Below are 17,939 nucleotides of genomic sequence, written 5' to 3'. Positions count from 1 at the left end.
ATGTGAGAGTGTATGGGTGTTTCCCAGTACTGGGTTGCGGCTGGAAGGGCATCTACTGTGTAAAATATAAGCTGGAATAGTTGGCGGTTCATTCCGCTGTGGCGACCCCTGATAAATAAGGGATTAAGCTGAAGGAAAATGATTGAATGAATGATGACAGACAAACAACCACAAGAACAAAGAAATTGAACTGCAGCATGATTATTTCATTGTGATTGTGAACAGCACACCGCTGACATAATGACACATCGGAAAGTTGCATTTCCTATTCAGCTTAAAAGTGTGTGATGATGAGTAACATGACTCTCTGCTAGGACGAGCATCTGATTAGCAGATGTAAACAGAGCAGCGGAGACAGAGGAGCGCGAGATGTCAATGCTTCTGGCCTGCGATTAAAGCTCCTGATTGTGCTTTTCTTGTCTGCATGATGAGCACCTGCGTCAACACTCGCTCCAGAGCAGCAATAGCGTGAGGAAGAGCGGGTGAGATATTCATGCTGCATGCAGGATCATGCTGATCGCAGTACCCTAAAGCTCTGACCCGCACAAAGTCAATGAGGAACAGATGTTCTCACTGAGAATCCACTAACTGCTATTCTGCTCTAAAACCAGTTAAGATGAGAGAAAACTGGCAGCTTAATGTGGTCAAACGACTCTGAAGGTAATCTGACATGGCTAGATATGAACATATGGTTAAAAAATAACTACTTATTGTGAAAGTGCAACACATTTTTAAACATTTATTTATTCATTAATTTTCCTTCGGCTTAGTCCCTTATTTATCAGGGGTCACCACTGCGGAATGAACCGCCAACTATTCCAGCATATGTTTTACGCAGCGGATGTCCTTCCAGCCACAAACACCCATACACTCTCACATTCACACACACACACACTCATACACTATGGGCAACTTAGTTCATCCAATTCACCTATAGGCTGCAAGGTGGCGCAGTGGGTAGCACGTTCGCATCACAGCAAGAAGGTCGCTGGTTTGAGTCTCAGCTGGGTCAGTTTGCGTTTCTGTGTGGAGTTTGCATGTTCTCCCCGTGTTTGTGTGGGTTTCCTCCGGGTGCTCCGGTTTCCCACAAGTCCAAAGACATGCGCTATAGGTGAATTGGGTAAGCTAAATTATCTGTAGTGTATGTGTGTGAATGAGTGTGTATGGATGTTTCCCAGTGATGGGTTGCAGCTGGAAGGGCATCCGCTCCGCAAAACATATGCTGGATAAGTTGGCAGTTCATTCCGCTGTGGCGACCCCGGATTAATAAAGGGACTAAGCCGAAAAGAAAATGAATGAATGAATGAAATTACCTATACTGCACACAAAATCCTTTGAGCAAAATTTACTCAGTTCAGAGAGTGTTTGGTCCCTCTTTAAATAAGGGTAAGCAGCTTGGTAAAAAGTAAAGCTGTTGTTTGTAGAGTTGCTTAATGATCCTCTGCTGAGATTTTGAGAGATTCAATGTATTACATTTCAGCTGATTTCATCTAAGTCTGTGACTAAAGTCAGTTGGAGTTTTGCGTTTCTCCTCTATGTTTCTGCTTATTAACAGCAGGTGCTCATCATCAGTGCTCAATCATCACCCAATTAATCCTTTCATTGCCTCATTAACTTGAGTAACGTCAACTCAATTTAGAAAGGGACCAAAACCTATCTACACTATCTATACTATTTTACTCAGAGAATATTGCTGTGTATGCGAACACGGGGAGAACATGCAAATTCCACCCATTTTTAAACCTAATAGTCTTAATAACTGATAATGACTAATTTATTTTGTCTTTGTCATGATGATTATACATAACATTTTACTAGTTATTTTGTGAGATACTAGTATTCAGTTTAAAGTGCAATTTAAAGGTTTAACTTGGTTAATTGGGTTAACTAAACAAATGATATTAATAGGCACGTCCTGGGACAACAGTGGTTTGCCCTGTAGACAATATAATGCATTTATTCCAGCCACACTAAAAGAAATAAGACATTCTCAGAAGAAAAATAAAGGAAAAATAGGAAATACTGTGAAAAATGTCCTTGCTCTGTTAAACATCACTTGAGAGATTTTTGAAAAAGTACTTGAATTTCACAGGGGCTTATAATTATCTTTAACTGTATATACAGTAATTTCTTTCATGAAGCTCTATGTGTGCGCAGGCGTAATTGTTTTTATCTTCAATCCACTTAAGTTAACTTAATCAATTTGAGTTGGTGCAACATGAACCAATTGTGTGGAATCCTGTAATTTATTTAGTGTAGCATGTGTAGCGCATTTTCCTGAGACCCTCCTCCACCCCAGCTCCTCCTGATATTAGATCTGCTACCAGGGTTACATATTATGCTTGCAGCAGCAATGTTGTAATCTCAGACTGCATGTCTGTGAATATACTGGCAGTTGCAGTAGCAAGTCTCTGTACTATCTCTGCCATAATAGTCAAAGCATCTATTCCACCAAGACCAAATACATCAACATTGCCATCAACATAGTCATTACCATACTAAATCGCTCAGAGAGCTGTCGTAACATTAAGTATATAAAAGGGACCATAAACTGTCTAACAGAAATTCCATGTATCTCTTGACATTTAAAAGGTCATAGTAATAGATATCTGTATATTATTTAATGTGACAAGCATTTCTGTGCTGCATGCAAATTTGACTTATCAGATAGGCCCTCACGACCTTTATTCCCATATAATGGCTACACCAGCCCAAAGGTGAATCTAGAGCAGACCATAAATACGCTATTATCATGATAACACATTTTTTTTCAATATATTGTGCAGTCCTAACCTCATAGGTTTTGCTTGCCTTCCCTCTGATCTGCTGTTTTCTATTATCAGAGAAGCACAAGGGAACCTCTAACACATTCAGTCGTAAAAGTTTCCTCAGCATGTGCAGATGCTGTGAGACTCGGAGGTCAGCTTACCACATTAAAGACACTCTGTAGGTTTAAACTACTGCAAGATCCTGCATTCCTGTCCACTAATGCTAAAAAAAACTGACAGAGGAGTTTTAATAAATGTAGAGAAAAAGATGGGTGGACGCTCCCTCTTGATGCACACAGACAGATATCAAATGTTTCTTAACCCAACAAGCATTCATCCATTCATTCATTTTCTTTTCGGCTTAGTCCCTTTATTAATCAGGGGTTGCCACAGCGGAATGAACCGCCAACTAATCCTGCATATGTTTTACTCAGCGGTTGACCTTCCATCTACAACCCAACACTGGGAAACACCCATACACTCTTGCATTCACACACATACACTATGGCCAATTTAGCTTACCCAATTCACCTACAGCGCATGTCTTTGGACTGTGAGGGAAACCGGTGCACCCGGAGAAAAACCCACACGAACACGGAGAGAACATGCAAACTCCACACAGAAATGCCAACTGATCCAGCCGAGGCTCGAACCAGCAACCTTCTTTTTGTGAGGTGATTGTGCTACCCACTGCGCCACCGTGACGCTCAGCCAACATGCAATTTGGTGTTATTTATGTCTAATAGATGTCCAAACATAGTCATATTGTCTAAAACGAGGCTAAAATTGGGCTGTCAGAGAAAATCCTAATAGATGTCCAGAAATATTCCTAAATCAGGGCTGTTTTGAGATGTCTCTTAGGGTTTTCACTGACAGAGCAAATTTAGCCTAGTTTTAGCCAAGCTGTAGATGTCTATTAGACATCTCTTTTAGACGTCTTGCTGATCTATAGACAAATTTATGCTGGTCATTTCAGCGTAGTGTGTAAGTGGACTATTTTGCAGTCATATTTGAATCACTTTTATAAGATAATTATTGGAAACATAATTTCTAATTAAAAAATACTCACAACTGGACTTTTTCACAGACAGCTAGAAGTTTGTAACACACAATTATACACATTATTAACTCACATTTTTTAGTTTTCATTTCACAATTCAGTCATTTGTTTCTAGAAATCCTGATTTAAAAAATTCAGCTTTTTTTCTGCCACAAAAATCTGTAATTAACAAGACATTTTAAATGTTGTATTTACATTAAAAAAATACGTTATTGCTACATTTTATCTCAGAATTCTTTTTTTTCTCTTATAGGTGAAAGTTTACAATTATTTAATTATATTTATTTAATAATTATATTTTTACAATTATATTTTCTTATATTTTGAAATTGACTTGTTAGACAGATTTAACATTTTTTATTGCTTTTATTTGATTTAAAAAATAAACTAAATCAAATTAAAAGTGATTTTTTTATTTCAGATATTATTTCAATAGAAATGCTTCCACATATTCAAGAAATTACACTAGACAGAACTGAACTTATATTACCCATACGTGTGAGTGAGTTTATTCACTCTGAAAAATAAAGGTATAAAAGCAGCACATCTTCAAAGGGTACATTTTTATAATTTTAATGTACTAAAAGCATACTTTAGGAACTAATATATATCTCTAAGACACCAATATTGACTTAGGTACCTTTTGAAAAGTACCTGCCCCAAAGACTTTTTTTTTTGCGTCTTTATTTCTGGCTGTACACTCTCAGATATAAATGTACACACGCTGTCACTGGGGTGGTACCTTTTCAAATGGTACACATTTGTACTTAAACGGTCCATATTCGTACCTCAAAAGTATATATTAGTACCTAAAAATTTTAAGAGGAACACTTTTGTACTTTTTAGGTACTAATACGTACCCTTGAGGTATTAATATGAACCTTTAAGGTACAAATTTGTACCTTTTGAAAAGGTACCACCCCAGTGACAGCTCGTGTACCTTTATTTCTGAGAGTGAACGAGAGTCAACTTACTATTCCCTATTCTGCAAACAGCTTCCTAAATCACCTTAAGGGGTTTTCACCTTGAGATAAGCTAAGTTTGAACATTTACTCATTATGCCCTTTTACAGGAATTCAAAATCAGCTTTTTCCATATCCTCAGGAGAGATTCAGAGATAAGAAAGGCCATTTTCCAGAGCTTCAGAAAGAGTGAATGTTCTCAGTAGCACATGCCCCTCAAAATCCAAGATCCCTCAAGACACATATATCCTTCGCCAAACTTTGAACTAAAGGCTTATTTTCACAGCTTCACCCTGTGATTGCTCTGTTTAGACAATCCTTAGGAAATCTTTTATTGCTGTAATGTTGCTCTTTCATGGCTCACAGACTTTTTTTTTTTAGATTTTTCTTCAAAAATCTCATCAGAAGCAGTGGTAAGGCAAAACAAAGGCCAAATGCTGATCCACCCAATTAAATGAGAAACAAAATAGCTTTATGAATGAAATAACAAAGGTCTTACATAGTAACACATACAGAACAAATCAGGAACCTATGATTCTGGCTGATCCATCAGTTGAGCACTTTAATTCTTTAATGAAAGGTAAATCAATAGCTGTCAATCTGAGGGCTCAAATTCAATCCAAGCGCACTTAAAACAGTCCACGATTGTTCCTTAACTCAGTCCTTGTCTCGATACCCACCAACCATAACTGAGAAATGAGTTTCTATTGACTTTCTTTTGCTTGAACTTTCCTATGTTTTCATAGCATCCTAACATCACAATCACATCATGGTTGTATCTCGGATGTTCAATATTTGATCCCAGACACCAATATTTTATCAATTATAAAAGACAAGGGCCTGGAAACTGCCAGACTTAGTTCTTAGACTTAGAAATAGTTCACCCAAAAAATAACATTTCCTCACACTCAAGTGGTTGTAAACCTTGATGAATTTATAACACAAAACAAAATATCTGAGGGCAACGCAGTGGTGCATTAGGTAGTGCTGTCAAGAAGGTCGCTGGTTTGAGCCTCGGCTGGGTCAGTTGGCGTTTCTGTGTGGAGTTTGCATGTTCTCCCCGTGTTGGCGTGGGTTTCCTCCGGGTGCTCCGGTTTCCCACAGTCCAAAGACATGCGCTATAGGGGAATTGGGTAAGCTAAATTGTCCATAGTGTAAGAATGTGAATGAGTGTGTATGGATGTTTCCCAGAAATGGGTTGCAGCTGGAAGGGCATCCGCTGCATAAAACATGTGCTGGATAAGTTGGCGGTTCATTCCGCTGTGGCGACCCCAGATTAATAAAGGGAGTAAGCCGAAAAGAAAATGAATGAATGAAGATATTCTGAAGAATGTTAGGAAATTGTATTTATATTGTATTTAAAATATTACAGTTTTTTACAGACGCTAGGACACATTTTTTAATACTTAGGTCACTTTTACAAAACTCTTGACACATTGAGCACAACAGAAGTCTTGTGTGGGCTAAACTGAGGGTCAATTCTCATTGTTTTGGCACAAAATGCATTCAATGACTACATCTCACACATTTCATCAATTCTTTTCTCACTCAGACACAACAACTGCCAATAATCTTTAGACGTACAGGACATTTTGCACATGCTTACATACTGTTTTCAAAACTGTTCAACTCATGTTCAAAACAATAACAGCAATATATTATTGAAACATATTTCACATCTAAAAATGCAGTTTAACCAGCCAGATTAGCATTACTGTTGTATCTGTATCAGTGGATGGTGTGGATGCAAATTCTTGTATTTTGGAATTACTCAGTGCAAAAAAATACAAATAAATAAACGACATAAAATATTAAGGAATTCTGCAGCATGTCTGATTCATTCCAGTAACATATATTGCAGTTATAAACAGTATATATTGCAATTGTAAACAGACATGTGTCATTTTTTCCACAAGAAAACACTGTAATGCTACATGTTGTTGGTGTTTTTAGCTCAGTGTTTTGGTGATTGTCGTGCATGATTGTCGTGCATGGTGATTTGGTGTTTGTGGGCTGTCAACCTTTGCTAGTGTTCTGGAAGAATGAGTTTATCTGAGACCTGAATAAAGTGTTTTGGTAGTTGTCGTGCATTTTGAATGTGAAATGAACTGCTTTGCCAAGCTGACAGTCGGTTAGGAGAATTGTGTGAAGAGTTTTGCAAAAGTGACCTAAGTACTGAGAAACGTGTCCTAGCATCTGTAAAAAACTGTAATGATGCAATTAATAGTAATTAATTAGCAATGTAATAGTAAAGTACACTCTAAAAAACATTTTGCTGCTTGTTCAAACTATTCATTTAAAATGAAATGAAACAGCACAAGTCTTAAGATTTTTTTGGCACAACTTATACTATAAGAAATGCAGGGTTACACACTATTCATTCAGGTTGTCCCAACAAAAATCGATTAAGTTAACTTAACAAATGTAAATGGACAGAACTAAAACAATTAAGTTTTCTCAAATACTCTAAAAAATGTCCACAATTGAGTTGTTTAAGCTCATTTTAAATTAGTAGTTTAAACAGCAAGCAGCAAAAATCTTTTTTAGGGTAATTGTTTTATCTTCAATCAACTTAAATGAAACCCTACATTTTTTACAGTGTAGCTTAGCCAACACTGACACTACTGGGACCTAGCAGGACAACATTGAAATTCACCCTCCATTTATTCTCCTGAAAACACTACTCACAATCTCTTTGATGATCTTGTCCACGACGCCCTCGTCCTGTAGGTTGTGCACGTATCGGCCGGCTGGAGGACTGGCCAGAAGCCGCAGCTGCTCCATGTTGGCCGCGGATGTGAAACCTACTGTGAAGAATTTAATCCCTTGGTTCTTCGCATCAGCTAGAGCAGAGAAAATATCAGGATTCTTGGGATGCGAGGCACCGCCGTACATCAGGATGGCCACCTTGACCGTTCCCGGGCCGGACTCCTCCAGGTAGATGCGGGTGAGGTTGGTAATGGCGTAGGTGGTGTAGGTGCCGTGCCCTATGTAGGGAATGGGGGCGACGCGGCTCTGGAAGCTGGACACACCCCTCCAGTCTTTAAAGGACTGTTCGGTGATCACATGACTGCTGTATTGAAGGAGAGCCGTTCTGAAGTTCAAGCCCTGGCCCGTTTGGAGACGGATGTTCGGGATTCGGTTGACAAGGTTAGTAATGAAGCTCTTCTCCTGGCCATGGTTGTCTTTGGCACTTTCAGAGCTGTCCACCAAAAATGCCAGTTCCAAATTACAGTCCTCATCTGCAAGCATGGAGGAAAAAAGAATAATAAAATATTTATTTTAAAAATGTAGTGGTTTGGTAACACTTATTTAAAGGTGTATTAGTTCATCCATCTATCTATCTATCTATCTATCTATCTATCTATCTATCTATCTATCTATCTATCTATCTGTCTGTCTGTCTGTCTGTCTGTCTGTCTGTCTGTCTGTCTGTCTGTCTGTCTGTCTGTCTGTCTGTCTGTCTGTCTGTCTGTCTGTCTGTCTGTCTGTCTGTCTGTCTGTCTATCTATCTATCTATCTATCTATCTATCTATCTATCTATCTATCTGTCTGTCTGTCTGTCTGTCTGCCTGTCTATCTAGTAATCCATCCATCCATCCATCCATCCATCCATCCATCCAGTAATGTATCCATCCATCCATCTAGTAATCCATCCATCCATCCATCCATCCATCCATCTACCTGTCTGTCTGTCCGTCCGTCCATCCATCCATCTGTCTATCTTTCAATCATCCCTCCATTCATCTACCTAGAAATTCATCCATCTAGTATCCATCCATCCATCTACATAATAATACATCCATCCATCCATTCATCCATCCATCCATCTATCTAGTAATCTATCCATCCATTTTCTATCTAGTAATCCATCCAGTAATCCATCCATTCATCAATCTAGCAGTCCATCCATTCATCTATCTATCTATCCATCCATCCATCCATCCATCCATCCATCCATCCATCCATCCATCCATCCATCCATCCATCCATCCATCCATCCATCCATCCATCCATCCATCCATCCATCCATCTATCTATCTATCTATCTATCTATCTATCTATCTATCTATCTATCTATCTATCTATCTATCTATCTGTATGTCTATCTATCTACCTGTCTATCTATCTATCTATCTATCTATCTATCTATCTATCTATCTATCTATCTATCTATCTATCTATCTATCTATCTATCTATCTATCTATCTATCTATCTATCTATCTATCTATCTATCATCCCTTCATCCATCTACCTAGTAATTCATCCATCTAATATCCATCCATCCATCCATCCATCCATCCATCCCCATAATAATAAATCCATCCATTCGTTCATCCATCTATCTAGTAATCTATCCATCCATTTTTCTATCTAGTAATCCATCCATCCATCCATCCATCCATCCATCCATCCATCCATCTATCTAGTAATACATCCATCCATTTATCCATCCCTCCATCCATCCCTCCATCTATTTATCTAGTAATCCATCCATCCGTGCAGAGCAATCCATCCATCCATCTATTCCAGCATTTATGGCTTTTTTGACAACATCTAATTTCAGACTGGCCTTCAATATCACTTTCAAAATTGCACGTCTTGTGATCAAATCAATCATCTGAACAATTAACAGCATAACAAGGAGATTAACATTAACTTAACATTAACTTTCCATAAGTATTAAAATTACATAACCCCCGTCACAGGTAGAACTTTTATTCTGTATATGTTTGTGATATTTAGTCTAATTTAATCAAGTGACACATAAGTGACAGTTAAGTTAAAATTAAATAAAATTTTGTGAAAAAAATTAAAATGACAAATATATCGAAACAACAACTTAATAATAACTATGAACATAAAAAATATAAAATAACAATATAAAATAACTAAAATGTGAAAAAAGCAAATGCCTACACCTTTAAAATAAAAAATAAAACAAAACATACAAAAAACTCAACTCAAAATATGAACAAAAACTACAATTGCAAACCAACAAAATAAAATAAAAAGCAGCTTTTTTGTGCGTTTAGTTTTCTCTATGTAAGATTTGTAATAACAAAGTTACAAAAAAACTGCATTTAAAAAATGTTCAGCCACTGATTTCTATTTGCCATGAATAATTTGCAACCCAGGCTCATTCTGAAAACAGACCTCTATGTACATTTCTGGAGACCGCAAAATACGTTCCAGGAGGTTATTTTTTTGCAGTTTTTGCTTTTTGCACCAGAGGCCACTGTGTACGCGTTTTGAGATCTCCAATTTCTCTCGCGAGTGTCATTTGCTCCTGCTGTTCTCACGTAAATCCACCAGAGGCCGCTGCTGACTGACTGTTTGACTGACTGACTGACTGACTGACTGACTGACTGACTGACTGACCGATCGACTGACACACACACCGTCCCACTTCCCTAAACCCAACCGACAGTTTTAAAAAGCAATCCAGAAAAAGAAAAACCCTTGTCTGATTTTTAACCGTGTTTTCAGATTTTACCACATTCTCACCCTGTTATTTACTTGTTTATTTTATTTTTTCTGTTTTTTTTCTGTTTCTGTTTATTTTTTCTGATTCTGTTTTTGTCTGCTTTCTGGAACCGTTCCTCACCCGACTTGAACTCCGTCATCATGGTCAACTCCTCTCTGCGTCTCAAGTCCATCGATGTACATGGCGAGCCACTTGACAAACTGGTAACAGCAGGAAAGCCGTCCATACGGAGGTAAGCGGTCAGCTGGAAAGCGCGAAAAGGAACGGCGTCATACGGCCCCGTAGCGTTCATTTTAAAAACTAAATGCAGCCATACGTACCTCTGGCTACATAATTCAGGATCTCCAGAAACGTACATAGGGCTACGTTTTCCGAGTGAGCCCATTTAGATAATTTGACAACTGTTTGGTTAATTATACAAATATTATCAGGCAAATACCTCAAAGTGGCTGTCAAAACCAAATGCAAAGTTAAAAGTAAATGTGAACCAGCTGAAATGGCCCCTGTCTCCAGTAAATCACATTTATGAGGAAAAAGAAGAAACATGTCAAAGAGGAAATTCGCCCCAGGACAGCAAGCAGGGATCAAACTCAGAAGCCCTGGAGAGCGCAGCAGACTGCATGCAGGAACTTTTTTCTCGCTTTGAGAAATATTTAAGTCAGTTTCATTAGTTGGAAACCAAAAATTCTTCAATCAACATTTACATCTGAAATCTGACGACCACACACTGACGGATCCAAGAATATAATCGGATTATCTCACACCACCCACCTGGATCAAATAGTACTAGTGTTTTTAAAATAAAATGAACAAGACACTTGAGCTAAGTTGCACCAGCTGTTTGTAAGTTCTCTCTTAAGCTGGAACGTAAAGTCCACACTAGGGGCTTAGTAACTACTAGCTAGTTTGTAACTAAATTTGTTCTTAATTCAGTTCACATGTTACTTCAGGTCAGCACCACATGTTCTTAGGTAGTTAGTAGGTCGTAAGCTCTCCGTAAAGTCATGCGTAGTCGCATTGAATGACGTAAGATCCTATAAGAAGCATTTAAATTATTAAACTGCTTCAAATTCTGCAACTAGTGCATCTGTATATAACTGTCCTATGAAAATGAAATGACAAATTAAATTTCTATAGTACATTACATTACAGTCATTGACTAATAACAGACGCACATACCAGCATCACCAGCCATGAATGCACGCGAAGCACATGAAGTTATCAAAACATTAAACTTGAATTTCTTTTATATCCAACTCACTCTTTAAGATCTCAAAACTTAGGGCTTCTGGTAGTGCTTAATAGCAAAGTCGAGTAAAGGAGGTCGAGCCTTCTCATTTATAGCTCCTAAACTCTGGAATAGTCTTCCTGATAACGTCCGAGGCTCAGACACACTCTCCCAATTCAAAACTAGATTAAAGACCTATCTGTTCAGTAAAGCATACACTCAGTGCACCACTTAGCGGTCTTCCACACAGGTTCTGCATCTTGTTTATATACACTATGAACAGCAGCTACGCTAATTATTCTCTTTATTCTCCATTTCCACCTGGGGATACTCTTCCCGAGGCCCTCAGACTATGCAGAGTCACTGATTCGATCCAAGACCAACGACGAGAAGATCCCAAGGTTTCCATATCCTGGACCAGGCCGTATCCTGAGCAGCTACTGTGATGGTCATGGAGGAGTGGAGAACATGAGACTGATTCCTGTGACGCTCCAGAGACAGACGAGTCTTCGCTTCCAGCTTCCAGCCTCCGCCACTGAGACTGCAGCTCTGCACAAGACGTTTGGCCAGCGGAGAAATTAAAATAATCGTGCCCAACTGAGCCTGGTTTCTCTCAAGGTTTTTTTTCTTCACTTTCGCCATTAGTGAAGTTTTTTTTCCCTCTCCGCTGTCGCCACTGGCTTGCATGGTTCGGGATCTGTAGAGCTGCGCATCGTTGGATTTGCCCTTCAATATTTGGACTCTCAGTAGTGATTATTAAACCACACTGAACTAAGCTAAACTGAACTGAACTTAAACACTACAAACTGAATTACACTGTTCCTATTTACTATTTACTATGACCTTTTATGTGAAGCTGCTTTGAGACAATCTACATTGTATAAGCGCTATACAAATTGAATTGAATTGAATTGAATTGAACAAACCGATTTGGGAGGAAAATAAGGTTGTGAGTAGTGGGAGATCATTCTTCAATGTTATCGCAAGCTCCTCGATGTAAGCTAATCTCGCTGTCATCTATTTCTACATGGGGGGGGGATAACTAAATAATTAGTTGGAGCATAGCGTTAAGTTTGAACTAATTTCAGTGGTGCAACACAAAAAAATTTAGTAGTGTCTAAGTTGTAACTCAGTGTCCTTTAAGTCACAACTAGGCTACGTTTTAACTTACGCACTGCTGGTGCAACCGGCCCCTGAAGAGGATGTAATATTTACCATTGTTTTTGGGGATGATATTTGAGGTGATTGGTTTACTTTTACGTCTTCCATTTCTATTGTCTTCTACAAAATCTTCAGGATCTTCATCTTCATCATCAAAATCCTCCAGCTGAGCCAAAACAAGCTGCGCTGCCCAGAGCAAAACCAGCCAATGTATCCACAGCCTCATCATCACTACAGCAGGAAAGAGACAAACAGATGCATTTTCAATATTAAGCATGGATCAAACTTTTTTTGGGGGGGGGGCACACTTTATATTAAAGAGCCCCTATTATGGGTTTTTGAAAATTACATTTCATGCAGTGTGTAACACAGCACTGACTGAAAACATCCAGCTGAGGTTTAAATCTGAAAGTGCGCAGTGTTTAAAACTATTGATTCTTTAACGAAAGAGTCGACTCAGAATCGAATACATGAATCGTGTTGGGTTCGGATCTTTTGCCTGAATGTGTCGACGTCGAAACCGTACATCAGCAAATCTGTAGTGCCAGGTCGGGTAAAATGTGAACGCCCCTTTCCCTTCAGACACTAGCGGAGCGGGAGAGAGACTGATCGTGACGCGAAGATGACTATCACTGACAGATGGAGATTCGGCTGCAGGGAATAAAGAGTCAAAGTTCATTTTCACAACACCACAGTATAGCCAACCGTGTGCTGTATTTGTTCTTGTCACTTTTTGGATTTTTGATACAATAACCTTCGCTGCAACGCAGAATTCGCCAGTTGTTTGCTAATAAAGGAAGGAGCAGCAGAGACTGTTATGTATGGGACTTTGTCAGACTTTGACAGGGACTTTGTCAGTAACTGTTGCAGTTCATATGGACCAGTTTGTTCTTCCTCCAGATCATAACACACTGAAAAAATTATTCAAAGATAATTCCTTGGATTTACTCAATTTTTTTTACGTTAAGTGGTTGTAAACAATTTATTTGGGCTGAATTTAAACAAACAAATTAAGTTGAACACTATTCAATTTAATTTGTTTGTTTAAATTCAACACAAATAAATAGTTTGCAACAGTTTTGCATGCAACACTTTTTTCAGTGCATGTAAGAGTAATTTAAATTATTGCCTAATTTTTTGTAGTTTGCAAATTATGTATTTAATTGTGTGTTGTAAGTTGCAATCGCTCTGACGGCTTGTAATCACTTATCTAACAGACCTTCTTGCTGTGAGCTGACAGTGCTAACCACTGAGCCACCGTGCCAAACCTGCATGCAATTATGCATAATTAATTGTAATTATTAGAGTAAGTACACATGTATATATATTTCTAAGAACGCATTAAAATACAATGTCACCAGTCTGGGAAAAGTGGTTGATATATAAGGAAAATAAAGACATCCCCAGCTAAATAACTTGCAATTGTTACAGAAAAATGGTAACCTTATTCCTTTGGCTTTGTTGTTTTGTATATGTGTATTTCTATTTCCCTTTTTTTATTTTGTTTGTTTTGCATATATTCACTGCACACACATACACACATATATACATATACATATACATATATATATATGTATATATATACATACATATATATACACATACATATATTTACATATATATATGGTATAAATGTATATTGTAACCATTATAGCTAGGTACAATATACAGTTTAAATGTGACCAATATCTCTCCTTACATTTTTTGTTAATATATATATATATATATATACACATAATTTTTTAATATATATACTTTATATACTTTTATATATACTTTTTTAGCATATTGTACTTTTTATATTCTTTTCTGCATTGTTAAAATTGTATAATATACAAAATAAAAACAAGTTATAATAAAAAAATAAAGTGTTGGGCTAGTTTCTTCAAATGCATTACATTTTTTTCCACCAAAAAAACTACATTACTCCAGTACAATACTCCAGCATAAATTATACTCAACTCCATACTTATTAAACTCGACATAACATCATATATCCAAATTACATAGAAAAGAATCTCGTGATGATCATAATTGAATTTCCACCAAGTTTTATAGTAACATGACAAAATCCTAAACAGCTAAAGTCAAGCAAAATGTGCACTTACTGTGTAAACCGGCTCTGATTTCAGTACAGCACAGGCTCGAGTCCAACCAGAATTCAAGAAGCTGAATGAAAAAGATCAGAAGTTCATGGCAGACTTCACGACCTCTTCTGTGTGTAAGATCTGCATGCAACAAAAATACGACATACAGACGACTGTGAAAAAAGAATTGCTGAGAAGAAAAGTAATAAGTATCAGCTTCACTCATGTAAAGCATCCAGAAGAATCACTAGCAGCTCCTCCCATGAACACACCCATTTACAGTACATCTTCAAGCATGTCTGTGCATAAATCTAACAAAGAATGCAGACATTTGCTCTAAGCAATAGCAGTTCATAATAATAATTTCCATTTAAGAATAATATATTGTAATGAATAACAATTGTATTAGTTTGTATTAACTAATGAGCATTATTTACATTTTTATTATACCAAAAGTTATTATTTTATAACTTTTAAAAATCCCTTTGAAAGCACTAAAGCATTAATGCAATATCTAACATTTTTCCAAATAGCTATGAGATCTATTGTTGGATTTAAGTGTACAAAAGTCTATAAGCTTTTTCTGATATCACACATTAAATCGAATGAATGCATGCATAAATTAATGAATGAATGGATGAATTAATGAATGAATAGTTGGATAAATGAATGGATTGGTGAAATGGGTGAATTGTTGATTAAATTAATCCATGAATGAATGAATGAATGAATGGATGGATGGATGGATGCATGAATGGATGGATGAATGTATGGATGCATTTATGGATAGATGGATGGATGGATGAATGGAGGGATGGATGGATGGATGGACGGATGGAAGGATGGATGCATGAATGGATGGAAGGATGGATGTATGAATGGATGGATGAATGCATGGATGCATTTATGGATAGAGGGAGGGATGGATGGATGGATGGATGGATGCATGAATGAATGGATGGAATGATGGATGCATGAATGGATGGATGAATGTATGGATGTATTTATAGATGGATGGATGGATGGATGGATGGATGCATGAATGAATGGATGGATGGATGCGTGGGTGGAGGGATAGATAGATGCATGAATGAATAGAATGATGAATGGATTGATGCATGGATGGATGGATGGATGGATGGATGGATGGATAAATGGATGGATGGATGGATAGATAGATAGATAGATGGAAGGATGATTGGATGAATGGATGGATGGATGGATGGATGGAAGCATGATTGGATGGATGCATGGATGTATTTATGGATGGATGGAGGGATGGATAGATGGAGGATGGATGGATGCATGAATGGATGGATGGATGGATGGATGCATGAATGGATGGATGGATGGATGCATGAATGGATGGATGGATGCATGGGTGGATGGATGGAGGGATGGATGGATGCATGAATGAATAGAATGATGAATGGATTGATGCATGGATGGATGGATGGATGTATGGAAGCGTGATTGGATGGATGGATACATGGATGGATGAATGGATGGGTGAATTAATCACCCATCCATTCATAATGACAACTGACCCAACGTGGACTCAAACCAGCGACCTTCTTGCTGTGAAGCAACAGTGCTTACCACTGACCTCCCGTGCCGCCTCCTACATGTATCAAATGTCTTAAAAAAGTACTTGAAGGATTGAAGATAAATCTCCAGTATGCACTGTTAATATCCTTCCTGAACGGCTGGATATTATATACAGCTCCATTTCATGTATGTCAGCATGCTGTGCGGAAACGCCTCACCGTCCACCACTGATCTGAAACTGAAACATGTGCTGTTCAAAGCATGTCGAGCAGGAATAAAACAATAAAACATAAATCTGAGCAGAAACATCAGTTCTCTTTTAATGTTATTTATGACAACAGGTCTTACTGTGAACAGAGCTGGCAGGAATCAGGATGGCATTTTTTTCACAGAAATGTTCTTCAAGAATTGTGGCCGTGGACTTCACACAGAGCTGCATACATGTGTAGATCAACACACCCATGCTGTAGAAAACCTGTACATTTTTATCTAATAAAGAGCTGAGGAAAATATGTAGCGCACAATATTTTGTTGTCCGGCTTCAAAAGAGAAGCACCGTATACTGAAAACAAAACCAAAATTCATTCATTCATTTTCTTTTCGGCTTAGTCCCTTTATTAATCAGGAGTCGCCACAGCAGAATAAACCGCCAACTTATCCAGCATATGTTTTACACAGTGGATGCCCTTCCAGCTGCAACCCATCACTGGGAAACACCCATACACACTCACTCATTCACACACATACACTACGGACAATAACCCAATTCACCTATAGCGCATGTCTTTGGACTTGTTGGGGAAATTGGAGTACCCAGAGGAAACCCACGCCAACACAGGGAGAACATGCAAACTCCACACAGAAATGCCAACTGAGCCGGGGCTCGAATCGGCGACCTTCGTACTGTGAGGCGATCGTGCTACCCACTGCACCACTGTGACGCCCCTTGCTCATAATATATATATATATATATATATATATATATATATATATATATATATATATATATATATATATATATATATATATATATATATATATATATATATATATATATATTATAATTTTTTATGTGTCTTGGAATTATACTCTGGCATAAGGAACTTTACTGTCATAGCTGCAGAAGGAACAATTATATTACACAGTGCTGTTACCCAATTACCTGGGAACTATTTGTAAAGTAATGAGAGAAATATAAATAACGCACTTCATTGCCTTCCAGAGTTTCCCGCCAGAGGAAGTGACATTACAAGGTTTTTGATTCAGCACTTTTAAAGATTGTTACGACCAGAACGTTGCCTTAATTGTTATGATTACTGAATGGAGACATACTAATTTACTATTTTTAAGACAAAAAGTCCCAAAATATATATACAAACATTATTTTGGAGCGATAATACAAGTAATAAAAGTTTTTGTTTTTGAATAATAATATATCTTGGGTGTGCAAAATGTACCTGCTATTCTAGAGTCATCCATACGTTAAAAATCCTGCAGAGGGCAGCAAAACCTTTTATTCAGATGTGTAATTTTCTATATCCAGCCTTTAGAGGGCGCCCTATATCAAGCATACCTCGCCTTTGGCTGAAATAGACCAGGTTTGTAGAAAGACAAGGCCATAAAAACTGATGTATCT

At 37.7% G+C, this 17,939-nt stretch overlaps 1 protein-coding gene across 1 annotated transcript in view; it reads right to left on the bottom strand.

Moving 5' to 3' along the window:
- col28a2b (collagen, type XXVIII, alpha 2b) overlaps window positions 1-14,982 on the bottom strand; it is a 48,668-nt gene extending 33,686 nt beyond the window's left edge. Inside the window, exons 1-3 of the mRNA XM_056459382.1 lie at window positions 14,777-14,982; window positions 12,723-12,899; window positions 7,479-8,032 (exon numbers count right to left, since the gene is read on the bottom strand). Of these exons, the coding sequence (XP_056315357.1) occupies window positions 7,479-8,032; window positions 12,723-12,899; window positions 14,777-14,981 (936 nt within the window). The 5' untranslated portion in view covers window position 14,982. The remainder of the gene's footprint in view (window positions 1-7,478; window positions 8,033-12,722; window positions 12,900-14,776) is intronic.
- Between the last annotated feature and the right edge of the window lie 2,957 nt (window positions 14,983-17,939).

Source organism: Danio aesculapii, chromosome 6 (assembly GCF_903798145.1).
Source record: "Danio aesculapii chromosome 6, fDanAes4.1, whole genome shotgun sequence".
In the NCBI taxonomy this organism is placed as follows: Eukaryota; Metazoa; Chordata; class Actinopteri; order Cypriniformes; family Danionidae; genus Danio; species Danio aesculapii.
Note: the sequence above shows the minus strand (reverse complement) of the source record. Positions and strands in the feature narration are given on the sequence as shown.